General features: G+C 49.6%; 1 protein-coding gene across 2 annotated transcripts in view; it reads left to right on the top strand.

Annotated features, from left to right (window-relative positions):
• LOC137364376 (uncharacterized) overlaps positions 1-26,343 on the top strand; it is a 162,021-nt gene that overhangs the window by 73,330 nt on the left and 62,348 nt on the right. For both annotated transcript variants that reach the window (XM_068027622.1, XM_068027621.1), the window contains exons 3-6: positions 8,369-8,485; positions 8,611-8,712; positions 10,902-11,030; positions 19,210-19,290. In XM_068027622.1, coding sequence (XP_067883723.1) covers positions 8,369-8,485; positions 8,611-8,712; positions 10,902-11,030; positions 19,210-19,290 — 429 coding nt within the window. The remainder of the gene's footprint in view (positions 1-8,368; positions 8,486-8,610; positions 8,713-10,901; positions 11,031-19,209; positions 19,291-26,343) is intronic.

Below are 26,343 nucleotides of genomic sequence, written 5' to 3'. Positions count from 1 at the left end.
CTGTTAGAATTTTGTAGGTTTCTATGAGATCCCCTATCATTCTTCTCAACTCTAGCGAATACAAGCTTAATCGACCCAATCTCTCTTCATACGTCAGTCCTGCCATCCCAGGAATCAGTCTGGTGAACCTTCGCGGCACTCCCTCCCCAGCAAGAACATCTTCCTCAGATAAGGAGACCAAAACTGTACACAATACTCCAGATGTGGTCTTACCAAGGCCTTGTATAATTGGAGCAAGACATCCTTGCTCCTGTACTAGAATCCTCTCGCCTTGAAGGTCAACATACCATTTGCCTTCTTAACTGCCTGCTGCACCTGCATGCTTACTTTCAGTGACTGGTGTACAAGGGCACCCAGGTCTCGCTGCACCTCCTCCTTTCCCAACCTATCGCTGTTCAGATAATAATCTGCCTTTCTGTTTTTGCCACCAAAGTGGATAACCTCACATTTATCCACATGACACTGCATCTGCCATGTATTTGCCCACTCACTCAACCTGTCCAAATCTGCATCCTCCTCACAACTCACACTCCCTCCCAGCTTTGTGTCATCTGCAAACTTGGATATATTACATTTAATTCCCTCATCTATATCATTAATATATATTGTGAATAGCTGGGGTCCTAGCACTGATCCCTGCGGTATCCCACTAGTCACTGCCTGCCATTTGTAAAAAGACCCATTTATTCCTACTCTTTGTTTCCTGTCTGCCAACCAGTTCTCTATCCATGTCAGTACCTTACCCCCAATCCCATGTGCTTTAATTTTGCACGCTAATCTCTTATGTGGGACCCTTATCGAAAGCCTTCTGAAAGTCTAAATAAACCACATCCACTGGTTCTCCCTGATCTATTCTACTAGTTACATCCTCAAAAAATTCCAGTACATTTATCAAGCATGATTTCCCTTTCGGAAATCCGTGTTGACTTGTTGTCCAATCATGTCATTGTTTTCCAAGTGCTCTGCTATTACATCTTTTATAATGGATTCTAGCATTTTCCCCACTACTGATGTCAGGCTAACTGGTCTATAATTACCTGTTGTCTCTCTACCTCCCTTTTTAAATAGTGGGGTTACATTAGCTACCCTCCAATCTGTAGGAACTGTTCCACATTCGATAGAATTTTGAAAAATGACCAGCAATGCATCTACTATTTCAAGGGCCACTTCCTTCAGTACTGTGGGATATAGATTATCAGGCCCAAGGGATTTATCGGCCTTCAATCCCATCAATTTCCCCAACACCATTCCCCTACTAATACTGATTTCAGACAGTTCCTCCTTCTCACAAGACCAGATGTTCCCCAACATTTCTGGGATGATATTTGTGTCCTCCTTTGTGAAGACAGAACCAATGTATTTAATTGGTCTGCTATTTCTTTGTTCCCCATTATAAATTCCCCTGTTTCTGACTGTAAGGGACCCACATTCTTCACTAATCTTTTTCTCTTCACATATCTATAGAAGCTTTTACAGTCAGTTTTTATGTTCTCTGCAAGCTTGCTCTCATACTCTATTTTCCCCTTCTTAATCAATCCCTTTGTTGAATTCTAAACTATTCTCAATCCTCAGGTTTGCTGCTTGTTCTGGCCATTTTATATTTCGCCTCCTTGGATCTAATACTATCCCTAATTTCTTCTGTAAGCCATGGTTGAGCCACCCTTCCTGTTTTTGTTTTGTGCCAGACAGGAATGAACAATTGTTGTAATTCATCCATGTGCTCTTTAAATGCTAGCCAGTGCCTATCCACTGTCCTCCCTTTAAGAAATGTTCCCCAATCTATCATAGTCAACTCGTGCCTCATACCTTCATAGTTTACTTTATTTAGATACAGGACCCTAGTCTCAGAATCAATACTCTCACTCTCCATCTTAATGAAGAATTCTGTCATGTTATGGTCGCTCTTCCCCAAGAGACCGCACACAACAAGATTGTTAACTAACCCTTTCTCATCACACAATACCCAGTCTAGGATGGCCTGTTCTCTAGTTGGTTCCTCAACGTATTGGTCCAAAAAACCACCACGTACGCACTCCAGGAATTCCTCCCCTACAGTATTATTGCCAATTTGGTTTGCCCAATCTATATGTAGATGAAAGTCACCCATAATTACAGTTGTACCCTTATTGCATGTGTCTCTAATTTCCTGTTTAATGCCATCCTCTACATCACCACTACTGTTTGGGGGTCTATATACAACCCCCACCAATGTTTTCTGCCCCTTGGTGTTTCTTAGCTCCACCCATACAGATTCCACATCAGGATTCTCTGAGCTAATATCCTTCCTCACTATTGTATTGATTTCCTCTTTTACTAACAATGCTACTCCACCTCCTTTCCCTTTTTGCCTGTCCATCCTAAATATTGAATACGACCGGATGTTCAGTTCCCATCCTTGGTCACCCTGCAACCAGGTCTCCATAATCACAACTATATCATATCCATTTACATCTATTAATTCACCTACCTTATTGCGAATACTCTGCACATTGAGACACAATGCCTTTAGGCTTGTCTTTTTAACATTCTTAGTCATCTTAGTATTATTTCGCACTATGGCCCTATTTGTTACTTGCCCTTGATTTCTATGCCTTCCACTTTTGCCGTTTTGTTGCTTCTCTTTTGTTTCTATCCTTGTTTCTTCCTCCTCAGTCTCACCGCTCAGGTTCCCATCCCCCTGCCATTCTAGTTTAAATCCTCCCCAACAGCACTAGCAAATGCCCCTGGTTAGGACATCGGTTCCGGTCCTGCCTGGGTGTAACCTGTCCCGCTTGTACAGGTCCTACCTTCCCCAGAACAGGTCCCGATGTCCCAGGAATCTAAATCCCTCCCTCCTGCACCATTTCTCCATCCACGCATTCAGCTGGTCTGTTCTCTTGTTCCTATACTCACTAACACGTGGCACAGGAAGTAATCCTGAGATTACAACCTTTGAGGTCCTGCTTTTTAATTTAGCTCCTAACTCCTTAAATTCATCTTGCAAGACCTCATCCTTTTTTCTACCTATGTCACTGGTGCCGACATGTACCACGACCACTGGCTGTTCACCCTCCCCCTTCAGAATGATCTGCAGCTGCTCCGAGACATCCTTGACCCTAGCACCAGGGAGGCAACGTAACATTCTGGAGTCTCGTTTGCGGCCACAGAGGTGCCTGTTTGTTCTCCCGACAATTGAATCTCCTATCACTATGGCTCTCCCAGTCTTTTTCCTCTCCTCCTATGCAGCAGAGCCATCCGTGTTGCCACAAACTTGGCTGTTGCTGCTTTCCCCTGGAAGGCCATTCCCCCCAACAGTATCCAAAGCGGCATATCTGTTTGAGAGGGGGATGGCCACAGGGGACTCCTGCACTACCTGCCTGCGGCTACTACTCTGTCTGGTGGTCACCCATCCCTTTTCTGCCTGTGCAGCCATTACCTGCTGTGTGTCCACCTCGCTAAACATGCTATCCACGACTTCCTCAGCATCGCGGATACTCCACAGTGAATCCACCCGTAGCTCCAGCTCTGTAATGCGGGTAGTCAGTAGCTGCAGATGGATACACTTCATGCACACATGGTCACTAGGGACACTGGAAGCATCCCTGATTTCCCACATAGCGCAGGAGGAGCATATCACGGGGCTGAGCTCTCCTGCCATGACTCACCTTTAGATTAATTAGTTACTCCCTTTAAAAAAAAATAATATTTGCACTAGGGGCCTTGTTCTACTCCAAACACTACCCAATACAATCTAAATTCCTTAATAAATTACACTAATTAAAAAAAACACACTTTAATAGTACTCACTTTATCACTTGAGGTTTTTTCAAAAAAAAACTTTCCCCTTCTTTTTTTTAAGCTATTTAAATACACTAATAGCTGTTACTTACCCAACCAATCACCTTGCAGATTTCGCGTGATGTCACTGTAAGTCTTTTTTTCCTCTTTTGAGTCTCAGCGCACACCAACATGGAGACAGAGAGAGCCTGCCACTGCTCCTGTCTCCAGGTAAGTGAGGGCCTCGGGCCTCGCTCCTTCCTGTTCAGGTCCCACTCCGGATCAGCCTCCTCCCAGGTCCGCCTGCCACTGCTCCTGTCTCCAGGTAAGTGAGGGCCTCGGGCCTCGCTCCTTCCTGTTCAGGTCCCGCTCCGGATCAGCCTCCTCCCAGGTCCGCCTGCCACTGCTCCTGTCTCCAGGTAAGTGAGGGCCTCGGGCCTCGCTCCTTCCTGTTCAGATCCCGCTCCGGATCAGCCTCCTCCCAGGTCCGCCTGCCACTGCTCCTGTCTCCAGGTAAGTGAGGGCCTCGGGCCTCGCTCCTTCCTGTTCAGATCCCGCTCCGGATCAGCCTCCTCCCAGGTCCGCCTGCCACTGCTCCTGTCTCCAGGTAAGTGAGGGCCTCGGGCCTCGCTCCTTCCTGTTCAGGTCCCGCTCCGGATCAGCCTCCTCCCAGGTCCGCCTGCCGCTGCTCCTGTCTCCAGGTAAGTGAGGGCCTCGGGCCTCGCTCCTTCCTGTTCAGGTCCCGCTCCGGATCAGCCTCCTCCCAGGTCCGCCTGCCACTGCTCCTGTCTCCAGGTAAGTGAGGGCCTCGGGCCTCGCTCCTTCCTGTTCAGGTCCCGCTCCGGATCAGCCTCCTCCCAGGTCCGCCTGCCACTGCTCCTGTCTCCAGGTAAGTGAGGGCCTCGGGCCTCGCTCCTTCCTGTTCAGGTCCCGCTCCAGATCAGCCTCCTCCCAGGTCCGCCTGCCACTGCTCCTGTCTCCAGGTAAGTGAGGGCCTCGGGCCTCACTCTTTCCTGTTCAGGTCCCGCTCCGGATCAGCCTCCTCCCAGGTCCGCCTGCCACTGCTCTTGTCTCCAGGTAAGTGAGGGCCTCGGGCCTCACTCCTTCCTGTTCAGGTCCCGCTCCGGATCAGCCTCCTCCCAGGTCCGCCTGCCACTGCTCCTGTCTCCAGGTAAGTGAGGGCCTCGGGCCTCGCTCCTTCCTGTTCAGGTCCCGCTCCGGATCAGCCTCCTCCCAGGTCCGCCTGCCACTGCTCCTGTCTCCAGGTAAGTGAGGGCCTCGGGCCTCGCTCCTTCCTGTTCAGGTCCCGCTCCGGATCAGCCTCCTCCCAGGTCCGCCTGCCACTGCTCCTGTCTCCAGGTAAGTGAGGGCCTCGGGCCTCGCTCCTTCCTGTTCAGGTCCCACTCCGGATCAGCCTCCTCCCAGGTCCGCCTGCCACTGCTCCTGTCTCCAGGTAAGTGAGGGCCTCGGGCCTCGCTCCTTCCTGTTCAGGTCCCGCTCCGGATCAGCCTCCTCCCAGGTCCGCCTGCCACTGCTCCTGTCTCCAGGTAAGTGAGGGCCTCGGGCCTCGCTCCTTCCTGTTCAGGTCCCGCTCCGGATCAGCCTCCTCCCAGGTCCGCCTGCCACTGCTCCTGTCTCCAGGTAAGTGAGGGCCTCGGGCCTCGCTCCTTCCTGTTCAGGTCCCACTCCGGATCAGCCTCCTCCCAGGTCCGCCTGCCACTGCTCCTGTCTCCAGGTAAGTGAGGGCCTCGGGCCTCGCTCCTTCCTGTTCAGGTCCCACTCCGGATCAGCCTCCTCCCAGGTCCGCCTGCCACTGCTCCTGTCTCCAGGTAAGTGAGGGCCTCGGGCCTCGCTCCTTCCTGTTCAGGTCCCGCTCCGGATCAGCCTCCTCCCAGGTCCGCCTGCCACTGCTCCTGTCTCCAGGTAAGTGAGGGCCTCGGGCCTCGCTCCTTCCTGTTCAGGTCCCGCTCCAGATCAGCCTCCTCCCAGGTCCGCCTGCCACTGCTCCTGTCTCCAGGTAAGTGAGGGCCTCGGGCCTCGCTCCTTCCTGTTCAGGTCCCGCTCCGGATCAGCCTCCTCCCAGGTCCGCCTGCCACTGCTCCTGTCTCCAGGTAAGTGAGGGCCTCGGGCCTCACTCCTTCCTGTTCAGGTCCCGCTCCGGATCAGCCTCCTTCCAGGTCCGCCTGCCACTGCTCCTGTCTCCAGGTAAGTGAGGGCCTCGGGCCTCGGGCCTCGCTCCTTCCTGTTCAGGTCCCGCTCCGGATCAGCCTCCTCCCAGGTCCGCCTGCCACTGCTCCTGTCTCCAGGTAAGTGAGGGCCTCGGGCCTCGCTCCTTCCTGTTCAGGTCCCGCTCCGGATCAGCCTCCTCCCAGGTCCGCCTGCCACTGCTCCTGTCTCCAGGTAAGTGAGGGCCTCGGGCCTCGCTCCTTCCTGTTCAGGTCCCGCTCCGGATCAGCCTCCTCCCAGGTCCGCCTGCCACTGCTCTTGTCTCCAGGTAAGTGAGGGCCTCGGGCCTCGCTCCTTCCTGTTCAGGTCCCGCTCCGGATCAGCCTCCTCCCAGGTCCACCTGCCACTGCTCTTGTCTCCAGGTAAGTGAGGGCCTCGGGCCTCGCTCCTTCCTGTTCAGGTCCCGCTCCGGATCAGCCTCCTCCCAGGTCCGCCTGCCGCTGCTCCTGTCTCCAGGTAAGTGAGGGCCTCGGGCCTCGCTCCTTCCTGTTCAGATCCCGCTCCGGATCAGCCTCCTCCCTGGTCCGCCTGCCACTGCTCTTGTCTCCAGGTAAGTGAGGGCCTCGGGCCTCGCTCCTTCCTGTTCAGGAGCCGCTCCGGATCAGCCTCCTCCCAGGTCTGCCTGCCACTGCTCCTGTCTCCAGGTAAGTGAGGGCCTCGGGCCTCGCTCCTTCCTGTTCAGGTCCCGCTCCGGATCAGCCTCCTCCCAGGTCTGCCTGCCACTGCTCCTGTCTCCAGGTAAGTGAGGGCCTCGGGCCTCGCTCCTTCCTGTTCAGGTCCCGCTCCGGATCAGCCTCCTCCCAGGTCCGCCTGCCACTGCTCCTGTCTCCAGGTAAGTGAGGGCCTCGGGCCTCACTCTTTCCTGTTCAGGTCCCGCTCCGGATCAGCCTCCTCCCAGGTCCGCCTGCCACTGCTCTTGTCTCCAGGTAAGTGAGGGCCTCGGGCCTCGCTCCTTCCTGTTCAGGTCCCGCTCCGGATCAGCCTCCTCCCAGGTCCGCCTGCCACTGCTCTTGTCTCCAGGTAAGTGAGGGCCTCGGGCCTCACTCTTTCCTGTTCAGGTCCCGCTCCGGATCAGCCTCCTCCCAGGTCTGCCTGCCGCTGCTCCAGGTAACTCATCTACATGCCGCCCCTCAGTGATATCATCCAAAAACACAGTGTTAGTTTTCTTATGTACACTCTGACACAAAGCTCGATCTTCCCACCACCTCTCTCGCCTCCTCCACTGTCACTAAATTATCACACTGCTTCTCTGACATCCAACACTGGGTGAGCAGAAATTTCTTTCAATTAAATATTGGGAAGAGTGAAACCATTGTTTACGATCCCCGCTCCAAACACCATTCCGTAGCTACCACATCCACCCCTCTACCTGCCAATAAATAGGCTGAGACTAAACTAGTCTGTTTGCAAACTTGGTTTCACATTTGACCCTGAGATGAACGTCCGACCACACAGTCGTGCAACTGCTAAGATCGCCTTTTTCCACCACTGTTTTATTACTTGACTTCATCCCTGTCTCAGCTCATTTGCTGCTGAAACCCTTATTTGTGCCTTTGTTATCGCTGCACGTAACTATTCCAACACACTCCTGGCTGGTCTCCCACATTCTACCCTCTGTAACTTGAGGTCATCCAAAACTCTGCTGCTCACACCAAGTTGCATTCCCCTATCACCCCTGTGCTCGCTTACCCACACTGGCTCCTGGTCAAGCTACATCTTGATTTTAAAGTTCTCATCCTTGGTTACAAATCCCTCCATGGTCTGACCCCACCCCATGTCTGTAATCTCCTCCAGCCCCACAGCCCTCCGCAATATCTGAGCTCATTAAGTTCTGGATCTTGAGCACCCCCAGTTTTAATTGCTGCAGCATTGGTGGCCATGTCTTCAGTTCCCTTGCTCCTATGCTCTGGAATTCCCTCCCCGAACCTCTCCGCCTCTCTACCTCACTTTCCTCCTTTAAGATAATCCTTAAAACCTACTTCTTTGACCAGGATTTCAGTCAGCTGACCGAATATCCCATTATGTGGCTTGCTGTCATTTTTTGTTTTAAAATGCTCCTGTGAAGCACCTTGAGAAGTTCTATTAGGTTAAAGGCTCTTTCCAAACATAATTTGTTGATGGTGGGGGATTCAGCCTTGGTAATACCATTGAAATTCAAAGGGAGATGGTTAAATTCTGTCTAGTTGGTGATGGTCATTGCTTGGCACTTGTGTGGTACAAGCTCCAACTACATCACAAGGACAAAATAAATAAGAGGGGACAAGGAAAGATTTAAAGTAGAATAAGAAATCTCCAATAATGTCTGCTGGTTTCATGTTCCATTGGGTTTTGATGTATATTTCCATGATCTGTATTGAGATAGATTAATATCAGTTTCCTGTTTCAGGATTGCTGTTACTCCATGAATTCTGTCTCCTGTCATCTGTCATTGCTCTGGTTAGCACATCAACATCCTATGGTGCAGCAGTTTTCATACTCTTTTTTGCCCTGGAGACATACAGAGGTAAGAATGCAATTTCTGTGCATCTCATTATATCACGAGATTGTGCACCTAACAATATTCTGAGACTCTTTAACTTATTGATATTCTGTGAAATGAATCTCTCTTCCATTTGTTTGTATTTCTAGTTCACAAGAGACACGTGCAGCTCACTGCTGCCTTTGTCTTCTCCCAGATGATTTCCTTTATCTCAGTGTTGATTGCATCCCTGTTCTGTGTGCTTGATTCAGGTAAATCTCCTGTTTTGTTTGTATTTCAATTAACGCACCAGCTACATTTCTATAGCATTTACCAGATAGAAACATGGAAAGTCTAAAGGCTGGAAAAGACCACAGACCCTGCAACCCACCTTCCTGCTACCCCCCCCCCCCCCCCCACCACCCCCCCACTCAGAGAACATAATAACTTGACTTGTATGGTGTCTTATGAGGTCCTCAGGACATCCCAAAACACGTGGTGTAGTCTCTGTGGCTGTATAGGTTAATCACAGCAAATGTATGAATGACTGGGTGATCTGTTTTGATGCCATTGGTTGAGGGAAGACCACTGACCCAGACAATTGCTTGCTCTTTAACTGGTTCCAAGAGATCGTTTTCATGACAGACGGAGTCTCATCTTAATGGTCCAACTGGAAGACAACAGTCCTGATAATGAAACAGTCCCACAATCCTGCCCTGAAATGTCAGCCTGAGATAATTAACTCAGGTCTGCAGTGGACCTGAATTCACATCCTCTGTCCAGAGGGGTGAGAGTGGCTCTGTGGCAGTCGTGTTCCTCTTGGCTTCTCAAAGAAACCCATGGACTGCTGCTGACTCCCCCCACCCCCTGCACCCTTGGGGCACACATCATCATTTAGGAGCATCCCAGTAATGGTGAGCTGCCTCTGGGGCCAGGACGGGCTCCTGCAGCTCACTGATAATAAATGAGTGCAACAGGCAGAAGAATTTCCCATGGTATTGCCACCAGCTTATTTAGGCACAGGCATGCTCATGTTTCAATCAAATGTGTTTGAATATTTCCTCTGCTGGGTAATTCCTCATGTTCTTGAATAAATAACAGTCTGTTGGGTTGAGGTGGTGTTTGTCATTTCATTACTGGAAGGACAGGACCTTGCCTTGTGCAGTAGCTGGCCAAATCTAATGATTCTCCTCATCTGGCACAATCTCCTGACTGAATCCCTTTGTTAAGGTGAAGGCCCATCACCCAACATGTGCAAGCTACCACAGTCAGGCCAACTGATATCCACCACACTAAGCAATATGGAGCCATGAGCATTATAACCTCTCCCACCCAGCCAACCACCGACCTGATCATATCAGGAGTCTGGTCTCTCTTTTCCTTTTTTGAGGTTCATGATCATAATGATTTCTATCAACATGAACCCACCTAATATTATTTAACTCAGCATGAGCCAGAGGCCAAAAAGATACCTACCTACTGTTTGTGTCACACCACACAGTGCATTTACCACTAGTGCATTAATGACTATTGAAAATGGCATGTAAACCTCAATAGTAACATCAGGCAGTGGGAAACGTTTTCCTGTGTTCATAGAGTCATAGAGTTATACAGCACAGAAACAGGCCCTTCGGCCCATCGTGTCTGTGCCGGCCATTAAGCACCCAACTATTCTAATCCCATATTCCTGCACTTGGCCGTAGCCTTGTATGCTATGGTGTTTCAAGTGCTCATCTAAATACTTCTTAAATGTTGTGAGGGTTCCTGCCTCTACCACCTCTTCAGGTAGTGTGTACCAGATTCCAACCACCCTCTGGGTGAAAATTTTTTTCCTCAAATCCCCTCTAAACCTCCTGCCCCTTACCTTAAATCTATGTCCCCTGGTTCTTGACCCCTCCACGAAGGGAAAAAGTTTCTTCCTATCTAACCTATCTGCATGTACATTTCTATAACAATACTAACAAAGAAAGCACTTGAATTTATGTAACACCTTTCACATCCTCAGGATGTATCAAAGCACTTTAGAGCCAATTAATTACCTTTGTAGTGTGATTACTATCCTTACATAGTCAGACATAGCACCTAATTCACACACACATCACAAACAGCAAATCGGTTTTGGTGGTGTGAGTTGAGGGATAAATGTTGGTCAGGGGAATTTCCCTGTTCTTCAGATAGTGTCACTGGATCTTTTACATCCATAAAAACAGCCAGTTTAACAGCTCATGGAAAAGTTAGTGGAGTATTTGGGGAATGTCACACGGAGGCGTCACTCCAGATTATGTGCTGAAGTCCCAGAGTGAGATCTGAACCCACAAACTTCTGACTCTGAGACAAGTTAAGGCTTAGAGTTAATCTTAAAGACCTGGTTTTCATCTGACAAGTAGCAATTAATCTTCTGTTACACAATCTACACAATGCAGTCCTCATTTCACACACTCTCGATTTTGTCCCTTTCCAGGTTTCCCTGTAGCATACAGAGTTGTGGAAGGAATTGCATTTGGCTTCATTGCAGCAATGGTTACTTATATTCTCTTCCTTTATCTACGTCCTGAAACTCAACTCAAGAGATCATTTTTGGTAAAGAAAAGTAAGTTTAAACAGTAATATTTTGTTTGTGATGATTTTTTATGAAATACTCTCTTTCCCCAAATCATAAGTTATGCTCGAGTATCCTGGTCCTGAAATTCTATTGAGGGGAAGGGCAGATCCACGTGGAGATCAGAATTTGGAATGGAGCATAGATCCACACAGTTTTCAATTTGCTGAAATTTCTGTTGGAAGTAGAGACTGGTTTGAAAAAGCCTGATGACTCTTGTGCTCCGATGATAGTGCTAGTTAGGGAATTGCAGCTCATTCACCCAGTAATAACAAAGGAATCACTAATACATGTCCAAGTCAGGATAATGTGTGACAAAGAGGAAGTTGGAGATAGTTTTCTCATTCCATTATTCTTATACTTCTCAATGCTAGACATTGAAGAGCTGCAATGTACAGTTAAGTACCTTGGTGCGGAGATGCACTGCATTCTGTAGATCTTGCATATTGCAGACACCTTGTGCTAGTGATAGAGGGGGTGCATATTCTCACCAGTGCTGCAGGAACAGGGGAACATAGGAACTGCAATGGGACATTTAGCACCTTGCACTTGTTCCACAATTGAATCAGATCATGGCTGTTCTGCAGTCTAACTCCATTTTTTTTTATTTAGAGATACAGCACTGAAACAGGCCCTTCAGCCCACTGAGTCTGTGCCAACCATCAACCATCCATTTATACTAATCCTACATTAATCCAATATTCCTACCACATCCCCACACCACCTACCTACACTCGGGGAACTTTATAATGGCCAATTTACCTATCAACCTGCAAGTCTTTGGCTGTGGGAGGAAACCGGAGCGCATGGCGGAAACCCACAGAGTCACAGGGAGAACATGCAAACTCCACACAGGAAGTACCCAGAATTGAACCTGGGTCGCTGGAGCTATGAGGCTGCGGTGCTAACCACTGCGCCACTGTACTCACCTGGACATGATGTTCTTTGATGACAGAAATCTGTCAATCTCAGATTTAAAACTAACAATGGATTCAGCATCAATTGCCGTTTGTAGAAGAGAGTTCCAAACTTCGACCACCCTTTGCATGAAGAAGTCATAGAAAAATATGCTGTATGGAAGGAGGCCCATGGAGTCTATGCCAGCTCTCCCCAGAGCAATCCAATCAGTCCCATTCCCCTGCTCCATTCCTGTAGTCCAACAAGTTTATTTCCTTCAACTGTCCATCCAATTTCCTTTTGAAATGATTGATTGTCTCTGCTTCCAACACCCTCGGAAGCAGCGAGTTATAGGTTATTACCACTCACTGTGTAAAAAAGTTCTTCCTCGTATCCTTCCTGCATTTCCTGCCCAAAACATTAAATCTGTGTCCCCTAGTCCTTAGACCATCAGTTAATGGGAAACATCTTTCCTCATCTCAGCCTATCATAATGTTATACACATTTTTTTCATTCATTCATGGAATGTGGGCATCACTGGCCAGGCCAGCATTTATTGCCCATCCATAGTTGCCCTTGAGAAGGTGGTGAGCTGCCTTCTTGAACCACTGCCGTCCGTGTGGGGTAGGTACACCCACAGTGCTGTTAGGGAGGGAGTTCCAGGATTTTGACCCAGTGACAGTGAAGGAACGGCGATATAGTTCCAAGTCAGGATGGTGTGTGACTTGGAGGGGAACTTGCAGGTGGTGGTGTTCCCATGCATCTGCTGCCCTTGTCCAACTAGGTGGTAGAGGTCACGGGTTTGGAAGGTGCTGTTTAAGGTAAAGGCCTGCTACCCGTCCCAAACTCAACGGGACCCAGCGACATGTGTCGGGTTCGGGTCGGGCCCCTCTTTCAGGTCCGGCTTTCTGGCTCAGCTCGGGTCAGGTCGGGCCGGACACACATGAAAGGTGGTGGACAATTAAACAACTAACTGGAGGAGGTGGTTCCATAAATATCCCCATCCTCAATGATGGGGGAGCCCAGCACATCAGTGCGAAAGATAAGGTTGAAGCATTTGCAACCATCTTCAGCCAGAAGTGCCAAATTGATGATCCATCTCGGCCTCCTCCTGAAGTCCCCAGCATCACAGATGCCAGTCTTCAACCAATTCGATTCACTCCGCGTGATATCAAGAAACGTCTGAAGGCACTGGATACTGCAAAAGTTATGAGCCTTGACAATATTCCGGCAATAGTACTGAAGACCTGTGCTCCAGAACTTGCCGCGCCCCTAGCCAAGCTGTTCCAGTACAGCTACAACACTGGCATCGACCCTGCAATGTGGAAAATTGCCCAGGTATGTCCTGTACACAAAAAGCAGGACAAATCCAACCCGGCCAACTACCGCCCCATTAGTCTACTCTCAATCATCAGTAAAGTGATGGAAGGTGTCATCAACAGTGCCATCAAGCGGCACTTGCTGAGCAACAACCTGCTCAGTGATGATGAGTTTGGGTTCCGCCAGGGCCACTCAGCTCCTGACCTCATTACAACCTTGGTTCAAACATGGACAAAAGAGCTGAAGACAAGAGGTGAGGTGAGAGTGACTGCCCTTGACATCAAGGCAGCATTTGACCGAGTATGGCATCAAGGAGCCCTAGTAAAACTGGAGTCAATGGGAATCAGGGGGAAAACACTACACTGTCTGGAATCATATCTAGCTCAAAGGAAGATGGTTGTGGTTGTTGGAGGTCAATCATCTGAGCTCCAGGACATCACTGCAGGAGTACCTCAGGGTAGTGTCCTAGGCCCAACCATCTTCAGCTGCTTCATCAATGACCTTCCTTCAATCATAAGGTCAGAAGTGGGGATGTTCGCTGATGATTGCACAATGTTCAGCACCATTCGCAACTCCTCAGATACTGAAGCAGTCTGTGTAGAAATGCAGCAAGACCTGGACAATATCCAGGCTTGGGCTGATAAGTGGCAAGTAACATTCGCGCCACACAAGTGCCAGGCAATGACCATCTCCAACAAGAGAGAATCTAACTATCTCCCCTTGACATTCAATGGTATTACCATCGCTGAATCTCTCAGTATCGACATCCTAGGGGTTACCATTGACCAGAAACCGAACTGGAGTAGTCATATAAATACCGTGGCTACAAGAGCAGGTCAGAGGCTAGGAATCCTGAGGCGAGTAACTCACTTCCTGACTCCCCAAAGCCTGTCCACCATCTACAAGGCACAAGTCAGGAGTGTGATGGAATACTCTCCACTTGCCTGGATGGGTGCAGCTCCAACAACACTCAAGAAGCTCGACACCATCCAGGGCAAAGCAGCCCGCTTGATTGGCATCCCATTCATTAACATTCACTCTCTCCACCACCGATGCACAGTGGCAGCAGTGTGTACCATCTACAAGATGCACTGCAGCAATGCACCAAGGCTCCTTAGACAGCACCTTCCAAACCCGCGACCTCTACCAACTAGAAGAACAAGGGCAGAAAATACATGGGAACACCACCACCTGCAAGTTCCCCTCCACGTCACACACCATCCTGACTTGGAACTATATCGCCGTTCCTTCACTGTCACTGGGTCAAAATCCTGGAACTCCCTTCCTAACAGCACTGTGGGTGTACCTACCCCACATGGACTGCAGCGGTTCAAGAAGGCAGCTCACCACCACCTTCTCAAGGGCAATTAATATTGGGCAATAAATGCTGGCCTGGCCAGTGACACCCACATCCCATGAATGAATAAAAAAAAACATGGTAAGTAATCTGCCAGTAAGTTTTAAAAGTAAAAAACTTAGATGAGCTGGCACTCTGGGACGAAACTGACTCTGCGCAGTGAGCGAGTGACGTCACTGTGACATCATCACGCATGCGCTGCAGCTTCATGGAGCTTCCCAGTCGGAAGGTAAGTAAAGGGATGGTCGGGTCGGGCCCGGGGCGAAATTGGAGGGACTCGGGTCGGATCGGGCTCTGGTCTGCTGTGGATCAGTTGGGTTGGGGTTGGGTTCTTTTTCCCGCCCTAAGCAGGCCTTTAGTCTAAGGAGCCTTGGTGCATTGCTGCAGTGCATCTTGTAGATGGTACACACTGCTGCCACTGTGTGTCGGTGGTGGAGGGAGTGAATGTTTGTAGATGGGGTGCTAATCAAGCAGGTTTCTTTGTCCTGGATGGTGTCGAGCTTCTTGAGTGTTGTTGGAGCTGCACCCATCCAGGCAAGTGGAGAGTATTCCATCACACTCCTGACTTGTGCCTTGTAGATGGTGAACAGGGGGTGACATCCTAGCCTCTGACCTGCTCTTATAATCAAATAATGCTGGCCTTGCCAGTGACGTCCACATCCTTGAAAGGATTTTTAAAAATGTTTTGGGATCAAATGTGGCCAGGTCTTTTTGTTTCTAGTGCCACAAAGAAGAATGCGAGAAAACTTGCTTATTTAATTTTTACAATTTTAGGGATCAAATTTCCTCCCGTTTCCAAATTACTCATTCAATCTGATGTTTGAGATCCCAGCTGTTATGGACAAGTGGGAAATGGCATGGATGGCTTCCACTTTTCACCTCTCAACTGAACACAGATAGTGTTTTAAAAAGTGTTTTAGTCCTTGAGTGTTTAAGGGTCAAATGAACAGACAAACAACAGGTTTTCTTGTAGGTTTAAAAAGAAAGATAATTATTTATTAAAACAATACATGAAATATTCACAACCTCACCCACTCATGTATTCACACACATTCACATATACAAGACAAGCTAGAAACTGGAGGGTAGCATGCAATTAGAGTTTGATTGCTGTAAATGAGTTCACTTTGAAACCTTTGGGTTTTCTGGGAGGAATATTTAACTGCGTTGCAGGCCTGAATCTTCCTTGTCTTGGGACAAGGCTGGGAGGAGGCTGATCCGGAGCAGGGCCTGAACAGGGGAGTGTCGCAGACTCCTTTGGTTAAAACTCAATCCAAAATTGGTGTAGAAATCCTGGTTCAACTTCTCAAATGGGGAGTTTTCAAGGTCACTCTGCCTTAGTAGTTTAAAGATGGTATATAAAAGCAAAATACTGCAGATGCTGGAAATCTGAAACAAAAACAGAAAGTGCTGCAAACACTCAGCAGGTCTGGCATCATCTGTGGAGAGAGAAACAGAATTAACGTTTCAAGTCTGAGACCTTTCATCAGAACTGGCAAAGGTTAGAAATGTAATAGGCTTTAAGCAAGTGAAGAGGGGGAGGGGGAAGAAGAACTAAAGGGAAGGTGTGTGATAGGGCAGAGGGCAGGCGAGATTAAATGACATAAATGTAACTGAACAAAGGCAACGGGGAGTGGTATTAGTTGCATTAAAAGAAAAAGCGTTAGTCCAGGGAGTGTGTTAATGGCAGAATGATGAATAGCTCTGTCCAAAAGCAAAAACCTGAAAAGCAAGACAGGCCCGTGGTTAAAAAATAAAATAAAAAGGCAGTCATGCTCTGAAATTGTTGAACTCAATGTTGAGTCTGAAAGTAGAACACTGCAGCAGCTCCAGGGTAGAAATGTGGGCAGGAGAGCAGGGAGGTGAATTAAAATGGCCAGCAACCGGAAGCTTGGGGTCATACTTGCGGACTGAGCGGAGTTGTTCCGCAAAGTGGTCACCCAGTCTGCATTTGGTCTCCCGAGTGTAAAGGTGACCGCATTGTGAGCAGCTAACACAGTGTACTAAATTGAAAGAAGGTGAAGTAAATCGCTGCTTCACCTGGAAGGTGCATTTGGAGCTATAAGATTATCTTGGAGAAGCTGGGGTTGTTCTCTCTGGAGCAAAGGAGATTGAGGGGAGATCTGATAGAGCTGTAAAAGATTCTGACATGCTTAGATAAATTAGACATTAACCATTGATGGTACAATGCCTAGGGGACACCAATTGAAGGTTTTTGGCAAGTGATGCAGGGGGAATGTGAGAAAGAACTTTTTCTTACGCAGCGGATGGTAATGACCTGGAACTCACTGCCCACGAGGGTGGTGGAAGCAGAGACAATAAATGATTTCAAAAGGAAATTGGATGGGCACTGGAATGTGTGAGGACTGAGGCGGGGGATGCATACACTGTTAATTCAGTCCCACTTCTCCACATATATCTAAATTTTCCCACTTACCGAAACCGTCCATCAGATACTCTATTTTCCCCGAATAAAGCACACCAACCAGGTTTCTTTAATAAACAACTAAATTATCTGTTTGTTATAAACCATGTTTTAACCAATAATGAAGTAAAACATACATACAAATCGAAATGCAAAAGCCCCTTCACTATCCTAGTGCGCGCACACACACACACACACACACACACACACACACACACACAACTGGTTAACTGGGAAAAAAGGGATTTTTTTTTTTACAGCTGTTCGAAAGAAATAGAAGGTATAATAAAAAACCCAGTTAGGCTTAAACGAAGGTATGGAATGAAGTCCTTTGTTTTGGCGAGGTGTTCCAAAGGTGAGTAGGCGGATGTTAATGGGATCTTCCTAAAATAGTTCTTTCCAGGTAATGTTGATGATCAGTCTGGGTAGGCTTCCAAGAGATACACAGAAAACTCCAGTCAGGCTTTACAGCAGGAAGCAGCAATAAGGATTTTCTTAGGTCTTATAGCAGCATTGTAGCTGTTATGACCAGGTGACAACGGGGCTAGGGGTTCCCTCTCAGCCTTTAACTGGGTTTAATTTTAAAAACACTATGTTTTTAGCACCCGCTCAGTGAATCCTTGTTCACTGCTCTCCAATTGTAAGGCAAAGAAATCAACCAGATAGGTTTTCTTAGATTTAAACAAGAAAGGTGGAAGTTTATTAACCTTAAACTTGATTTCGGTTAACGGCTACGAATATGCGACGCCAACAAGCCAGCATGCATATGCGATAAACACACACGCAGATAGAGACAGAAAAGTAGAAAGAATAAAGGGGAGAAGTTAGAAGCAATAGCTGGGATTTATTTACAGTCCTTTGAGTTTGATGTAGAATCTTTGATTGCTGGTAAATCTTGCTGTTTTGTTGGGGCACAATGCACCCTTTAAACTTGTTTCGATGGAGGAGTCTTTTCTCTCTTGAGGCTTAAGTGACTTCAATGAGAAAGAGAGAGGCTCTCTTCTTCCATGATCAGTTGCAATCTGACCCAAACTGTGCTGTGAGCAGTTCAAACAAAAGCTGGGCCAGCAGGTTAGTCATGTGACTCGCTGTTTTAACAAACTCCTGCATTTGTGCACTCTCCATCTTAGCAGACACTCTGGAATGCTGGCTTTCTTTCACATTCAATGTCTGGTGATCAAAATCCATTTGAGTTAATTGGATTAGGGAGCTGTTTTATTGTCTCCAGCCACTGTCTTATTATGCAAATGTTTTCCAGCCATTGCTGATCTCTTTAAACAAGTTGTTTCTTCACTCCAGCAACAGTTTAATCAATGTTCATATGACAAAATTAATATGCCTCATTCTTGGCAGGTGGGACCTTCATGATATAGCAGTAAAGGTTTCTTCAAATACAGGAGAAAATCATAAACACACTTGATATAAGAATTTTCCAAACATGCAGGGATTCTTCAAAGAGAGAAAGATATCAGCTGTCTTCTCCTGGCAGGCACACAACAATTCTTCTGTTTTCAGGCCAAGCACCAACTGGCTTTTTTAAACAGTTCAAAATGAAACTAAAACTGTTCAGCAGCAAGTCGCATGACAGCCATAAATCTTGGCTTGTCACTCCTCAGCAACCCAAAGAAAAAAACCCTGCTGTTTTTACTTGAAAACAGATGCCTTCCAGTAAAACTTGTTTACTAGACAAACCTTCTGTTAACCTTCCTTTTCTTAAAAAAACACAAAGTTCAGATGACTCAATGACCAAAATTCAAATATAAATTCTTAAAATATATTTTACAAAAGAAACAGAAGCAATCTTGTAATAAAGAAAATAAACTTGCAGGGCTAAGGGGACAGAGCTGGGGAATGGGACTGACTGGATTGCTCCATGGAGAGCAAGCATGGACTCAATGGGACGAATGGTGGCTGTCTATGCCGTAAATGACTCTAGGACTCTCTGACCACTCAATAGAACCAACATTTATTCCTTCTCATTAGTACCAATACAAACTGCATGCTGTGATGGTGAGAGTTAATAGTCAAAGGAACAGGAATTCATGCTTGTTCCATCACTAATTAAAATAGGCAAGTAAGTTGTCACTGGCAAAGACAGGTTTTGGCTTGTACATGTGGTTCTACTTTCCCCATGTACCTGTATAATGTCTTCAAATTTGATTCATTCACAGAACATCGTAATTTATTCCTGGTGTTTGGAGTCCTTGCTATGATCATGTCAGCCATACCAATTTACAAAGCAAACAATAACAGTGAGTATTGATGATAAACTGAACAGGAAGAATAATCGGGGTGGATTTCTGTGCACTGATAGAATTCAGTTCTAAATAGGTTCCAACAGCAAATCCCAAGGTCAGCAAATTATGTGCAGCTTGTCCCTGCTGCCTTTCGCTTAGAATAGCGAAAGTCCCACCTTATCCAAACAGCATCTTCAGGCAGTTTCCCACCTTGACCATAGCGGAGCTCCCACCTGGTCCATACAGGATCTTCAGGCAATTTCCCACCTTGACCATAGCGGAGCTCCCACCTGGTCCATACAGAATCATCAGGCAGTTTCCCACCTTGACCATAGCAGACCTCCCACCTGGTCCAGACAGGATCTTCAGGCAATTTCCCACCTTGACCATAGCGGAGCTCCCACCTGGTCCATACAGAATCTTCAGGCAGTTTCCCACCTTGACCATAGCAGACCTCCCACCTTATCCATACAGAATCTTCAGGCAGTTTCCCACCTTGACCATAGCAGACCTCCCACCTGGTCCAGACAGGATCTTCAGGCAGTCTCCCACCTTGACCATAGCGGTGCTCCCACCTGGTCCATACAGAATCTTCAGGCAGTTTCCCACCTTGACCATAGCGGAGCTCCCACCTGGTCCATACAGGATCTTCAGGTAATTTCCCACCTTGACCATAGCAGAGCTCCCACCTGGTCCATACAGAATCATCAAGCAGTTTCCCACCTTGACCATAGCAGACCTCCCACCTGGTCCAGACAGGATCTTCAGGCAATTTCCCACCTTGACCATAGCGGAGCTCCCACCTGGTCCATACAGGATCTTCAGGCAGTTTCCCACCTTGACCATAGCGGAGCTCCCACCTGGTCCATACAGGATCTTCAGGCAGTTTCCCACCTTGACCATAGCGGTGCTCCCACCTGGTCCATACAGGATCTTCAGGCAGTTTCCCACCTTGACCATAGCAGACCTCCCACCTGGTCCAGACAGGATCTTCAGGCAGTCTCCCACCTTGACCATAGCAGACCTCCCACCTGGTCCAGACAGGATCTTCAGGCAGTTTCCCACCTTGACCATAGCAGAGCTCCCACCTGGTCCATACAGGATTTTCAGGCAGTTTCCCACCTTGACCATAGCAGAGCTCCCACCTGGTCCATATAGGATCTTCAGGCAGTTTCCCACCTTAACCATAGCAGAGCTCCCACCTGGTCCATACAGGATTTTCAGGCAGTTTCCCACCTTGACCATAGCAGAGCTCCCACCTGGTCCATATGGGATCTTCAGGCAGTTTCCCACCTTGACCATAGCAGAGCTCCCACCTGGTCCATGCAGGATCTTCAGGCAGTCTCCCACCTTGACCATAGCAGACCTCCCACCTGGTCCAGACAGGATCTTCAGGCAGTTTCCCACCTTGACCATAGCAGAGCTCCCACCTGGTCCTAATGGGATCTTCAGGCAGTTTCCCACCTTAACCATAGCAGAGCTCCCACCTGGTCCATACAGGATCTTCAGGCAGTTTCCCACCTTGACCATAGCAGAGCTCCCACCTGGTCCATATGCGATCTTCAGGCAGTTTCCCACCTTGACCATAGCAGAGCTCCCACCTGGTCCAGACAGGATCTTCAGGCAGTCTCCCACCTTGACCAGAGCAGACCTCCCACCTGGTCCAGACAGGATCTTCAGGCAGTTTCCCACCTTGACCATAGCAGAGCTCCCACCTGGTCCATATGGGATCTTCAGGCAGTTTCCCACCTTGACCATAGCAGACTTCCCACCTGGTCCATACGGAATCTTCAGGCAATCTCCCACCTTGACCATAGCGGAGCTCCCACCTGGTCCATATGGGATCTTCATGCAGTTTCCCACCTTGACCATAGCAGACCTCCCACCTGGTCCATATGGGATCTTCAGGCAGATTCCCACCTTGACCAGAGCAGACCTCCCACCTGGTCCATACAGGATCTTCAGGCAGTCTCCCATCTTGACCATAGCAGACCTCCCACCTGGTCCATATAGGATCTTCAGGCAGTTTCCCACCTTGACCATAGCGGAGCTCCCACCTGGTCCATACAGAATCTTCAGGCAATCTCCCACCTTGACCATAGCAGACCTCCTACCTGGTCCATACGGGATCTTCAGGCAGTTTCCCAACTTGACCATAGCAGACCTCCCACCTGGTCCATACGGGATATTCAGGCAGTTTCCCATCTTAACCATAGCAGACCTCCCACCTGGTCCATACGGGATCTTCAGGCAGTTTCCCACCTTGACCATAGCGGAGCTCCCACCTGGTCCACACAGGATCTTCAGGCAGTCTCCCACCTTGACCATAGCGGAGCTCCCACCTGGTCCATACAGGATCTTCAGGCAATCTCCCACCTTGACCAGAGCAGACCTCCCACCTGGACCATACAGGATCTTCAGGCAGTTTCCCATCTTGACCATAGCAGACCTCCCACCTGGTCCATACGGGATCTTCAGGCAGTCTCCCACCTTGACCATAGCGGAGTTCCCACCTGGTCCAAATGGGATCTTCAGGCAGTCTCCCACCTTGACCATAGTGTAACTCCCACCTGGTCCATACGGGATCTTCAGGCAATCTCCCACCTTGACCATAGCGGAACTCCCACCTGGTCCATACAGGACCTTCAGGCAGTTTCCCAACTTGACCATAGCAGACCTCCCACCTGGTCCATACGGGATATTCAGGCAGTTTCCCATCTTGACCATAGCAGACCTCCCACCTGGTCCATACGGGATCTTCAGGCAGTTTCCCACCTTGACCATAGCGGAGCTCCCACCTGGTCCACACAGGATCTTCAGGCAGTCTCCCACCTTGACCATAGCGGAGCTCACACCTGGTCCATACAGGATCTTCAGGCAATCTCCCACCTTGACCAGAGCAGACCTCCCACCTGGACCATGCAGGATCTTCAGGCAGTTTCCCATCTTGACCATAGCAGACCTCCCACCTGGTCCATACGGGATCTTCAGGCAGTCTCCCACCTTGACCATAGCGGAGCTCCCACCTGGTCCAAATGGGATCTTCAGGCAGTCTCCCACCTTGACCATAGTGGAACTCCCACCTGGTCCATACGGGATCTTCAGGCAATCTCCCACCTTGACCATAGCGGAACTCCCACCTGGCCCATACAGGACCTTCAGGCAGTTTCCCACCTTGACCATAGCAGAGCTCCCACCTGGTCCATATGGGATCTTCAGACAATTTCCCACCTTGACCATAGCAGAGCTCCCACCTGGTCCATACGGGATCTTCAGGCAGTCTCCCACCTTGACCATAGCAGACCTCCCACCTGGTCCATACGGGAAATTCAGGCAGTCTCCCACCTTGACCATAGAGGAGCTCCCACCTGGTCCATACGGAATCTTCAGGCAGTCTCCCACCTTGACCATAGCGGAGCTCCCACCTGGTCCATATGGGATCTTCAGGCAATCTCCCACCTTGATCATAGCGGAGCTCCCACCTGGTCCATATGGGATCATCAGGCAGTTTCCCACCTTGACCATAGCAGACCTCCCACCTGGTCCATATGGGATCTTCAGGCAATCTCCCACCTTGACCATAGCAGAGCTCCCACCTGGTCCATATGGGATCTTCAGGCAGTTTCCCACCTTGACCATAGCAGACTTCCCACCTGGTCCATACGGAATCTTCAGGCAATCTCCCACCTTGACCATAGCGGAGCTCCCACCTGGTCCTTATGGGATCTTCATGCAGTTTCCCACCTTGACCATAGCAGACCTCCCACCTGGTCCATATGGGATCTTCAGGCAGATTCCCACCTTGACCAGAGCAGACCTCCCACCTGGTCCATACAGGATCTTCAGGCAGTCTCCCATCTTGACCATAGCAGACCTCCCACCTGGTCCATATAGGATCTTCAGGCAGTTTCCCACCTTGACCATAGCGGAGCTCCCACCTGGTCCATACAGAATCTTCAGGCAATCTCCCACCTTGACCATAGCAGACCTCCTACCTGGTCCATAAGGGATCTTCAGGCAGTTTCCCAACTTGACCATAGCAGACCTCCCACCTGGTCCATACGGGATATTCAGGCAGTTTCCCATCTTGACCATAGCAGACCTCCCACCTGGTCCATACGGGATCTTCAGGCAGTTTCCCACCTTGACCATAGCGGAGCTCCCACCTGGTCCACACAAAATCTTCAGGCAGTCTCCCACCTTGACCATAGCGGAGCTCCCACCTGGTCCATACAGGATCTTCAGGCAATCTCCCACCTTGACCAGAGCAGACCTCCCACCTGGACCATACAGGATCTTCAGGCAGTTTCCCATCTTGACCATAGCAGACCTCCCACCTGGTCCATACGGGATCTTCAGGCAGTCTCCCACCTTGACCATAGCGGAGCTCCCACCTGGTCCAAATGGGATCTTCAGGCAGTCTCCCACCTTGACCATAGTGGAACTCCCACCTGGTCCATACAGGATCTTCAGGCAATCTCCCACCTTGACCAGAGCAGACCTCCCACCTGGACCATACAGGATCTTCAGGCAGTCTCCCACCTTGACCATAGCGGAGCTCCCACCTGGTCCAAATGGGATCTTCAGGCAGTCTCCCACCTTGACCATAGCGGAACTCCCACCTGGTCCATACAGGACCTTCAGGCAGTCTCCCACCTTGACCATAGCGGAGCTCCCACCTGGTCCAAATGGGATCTTCAGGCAGTCTCCCACCTTGACCATAGCGGAACTCCCACCTGGTCCATACAGGACCTTCAGGCAGTTTCCCAACTTGACCATAGCAGACCTCCCACCTGGTCCATACGGGATATTCAGGCAGTTTCCCATCTTGACCATAGCAGACCTCCCACCTGGTCCATACGGGATCTTCAGGCAGTTTCCCACCTTGACCATAGCGGAGCTCCCACCTGGTCCACACAGGATCTTCAGGCAGTCTCCCACCTTGACCATAGCGGAGCTCCCACCTGGTCCATACAGGATCTTCAGGCAATCTCCCACCTTGACCAGAGCAGACCTCCCACCTGGACCATACAGGATCTTCAGGCAGTTTCCCATCTTGACCATAGCAGACCTCCCACCTGGTCCATACGGGATCTTCAGGCAGTCTCCCACCTTGACCATAGCGGAGCTCCCACCTGGTCCAAATGGGATCTTCAGGCAGTCTCCCACCTTGACCATAGTGGAACTCCCACCTGGTCCATACGGGATCTTCAGGCAATCTCCCACCTTGACCATAGCGGAACTCCCACCTGGTCCATACAGGACCTTCAGGCAGTTTCCCACCTTGACCATAGCAGAGCTCCCACCTGGTCCATATGGGATCTTCAGGCAATTTCCCACCTTGACCATAGCAGAGCTCCCACCTGGTCCATACGGGATCTTCAGGCAGTCTCCCACCTTGACCATAGCAGACCTCCCACCTGGTCCATACGGGAAATTCAGGCAGTCTCCCACCTTGACCATAGCGGAGCTCCCACCTGGTCCATACGGGATCTTCAGGCAGTCTCCCACCTTGACCATAGCAGACCTCCCACCTGGTCCATACGGGAAATTCAGGCAATCTCCCACCTTGATCATAGCGGAGCTCCCACCTGGTCCATATGGGATCATCAGGCAGTTTCCCATCTTGACCATAGCAGACCTCCCACCTGGTCCATACGGGATCTTCAGGCAGTTTCCCACCTTGACCATAGCGGAGCTCCCACCTGGTCCACACAGGATCTTCAGGCAGTCTCCCACCTTGACCATAGCGGAGCTCCCACCTGGTCCATACAGGATCTTCAGGCAATCTCCCACCTTGACCAGAGCAGACCTCCCACCTGGACCATACAGGATCTTCAGGCAGTTTCCCATCTTGACCATAGCAGACCTCCCACCTGGTCCATACGGGATCTTCAGGCAGTCTCCCACCTTGACCATAGCGGAGTTCCCACCTGGTCCAAATGGGATCTTCAGGCAGTCTCCCACCTTGACCATAGTGGAACTCCCACCTGGTCCATACGGGATCTTCAGGCAATCTCCCACCTTGACCATAGCGGAACTCCCACCTGGTCTATACAGGACCTTCAGGCAGTTTCCCAACTTGACCATAGCAGACCTCCCACCTGGTCCATACGGGATATTGAGGCAGTTTCCCATCTTGACCATAGCAGACCTCCCACCTGGTCCATACGGGATCTTCAGGCAGTTTCCCACCTTGACCATAGCGGAGCTCCCACCTGGTCCACACAGGATCTTCAGGCAGTCTCCCACCTTGACCATAGCGGAGCTCCCACCTGGTCCATACAGGATCTTCAGGCAATCTCCCACCTTGACCAGAGCAGACCTCCCACCTGGACCATGCAGGATCTTCAGGCAGTTTCCCATCTTGACCATAGCAGACCTCCCACCTGGTCCATACGGGATCTTCAGGCAGTCTCCCACCTTGACCATAGCGGAGCTCCCACCTGGTCCAAATGGGATCTTCAGGCAGTCTCCCACCTTGACCATAGTGGAACTCCCACCTGGTCCATACGGGATCTTCAGGCAATCTCCCACCTTGACCATAGCGGAACTCCCACCTGGTCCATACAGGACCTTCAGGCAGTTTCCCACCTTGACCATAGCAGAGCTCCCACCTGGTCCATATGGGATCTTCAGACAATTTCCCACCTTGACCATAGCAGAGCTCCCACCTGGTCCATACGGGATCTTCAGGCAGTCTCCCACCTTGACCATAGCAGACCTCCCACCTGGTCCATACGGGAAATTCAGGCAGTCTCCCACCTTGACCATAGAGGAGCTCCCACCTGGTCCATACGGAATCTTCAGGCAGTCTCCCATCTTGACCATAGCAGACCTCCCACCTGGTCCATACGGGATCTTCAGGCAGTTTCCCACCTTGACCATAGCGGAGCTCCCACCTGGTTCACACAGGATCTTCAGGCAGTCTCCCACCTTGACCATAGCGGAGCTCCCACCTGGTCCATACAGGATCTTCAGGCAATCTCCCACCTTGACCAGAGCAGACCTCCCACCTGGACCATACAGGATCTTCAGGCAGTTTCCCATCTTGACCATAGCAGACCT

This window comes from Heterodontus francisci, unplaced genomic scaffold (assembly GCF_036365525.1).
Source record: "Heterodontus francisci isolate sHetFra1 unplaced genomic scaffold, sHetFra1.hap1 HAP1_SCAFFOLD_1026, whole genome shotgun sequence".
Lineage (NCBI taxonomy): Eukaryota > Metazoa > Chordata > Chondrichthyes > Heterodontiformes > Heterodontidae > Heterodontus > Heterodontus francisci.
The sequence above is the reverse complement of the archived record's forward strand: the minus strand, read 5'-3'. Positions and strand labels throughout refer to the sequence as shown.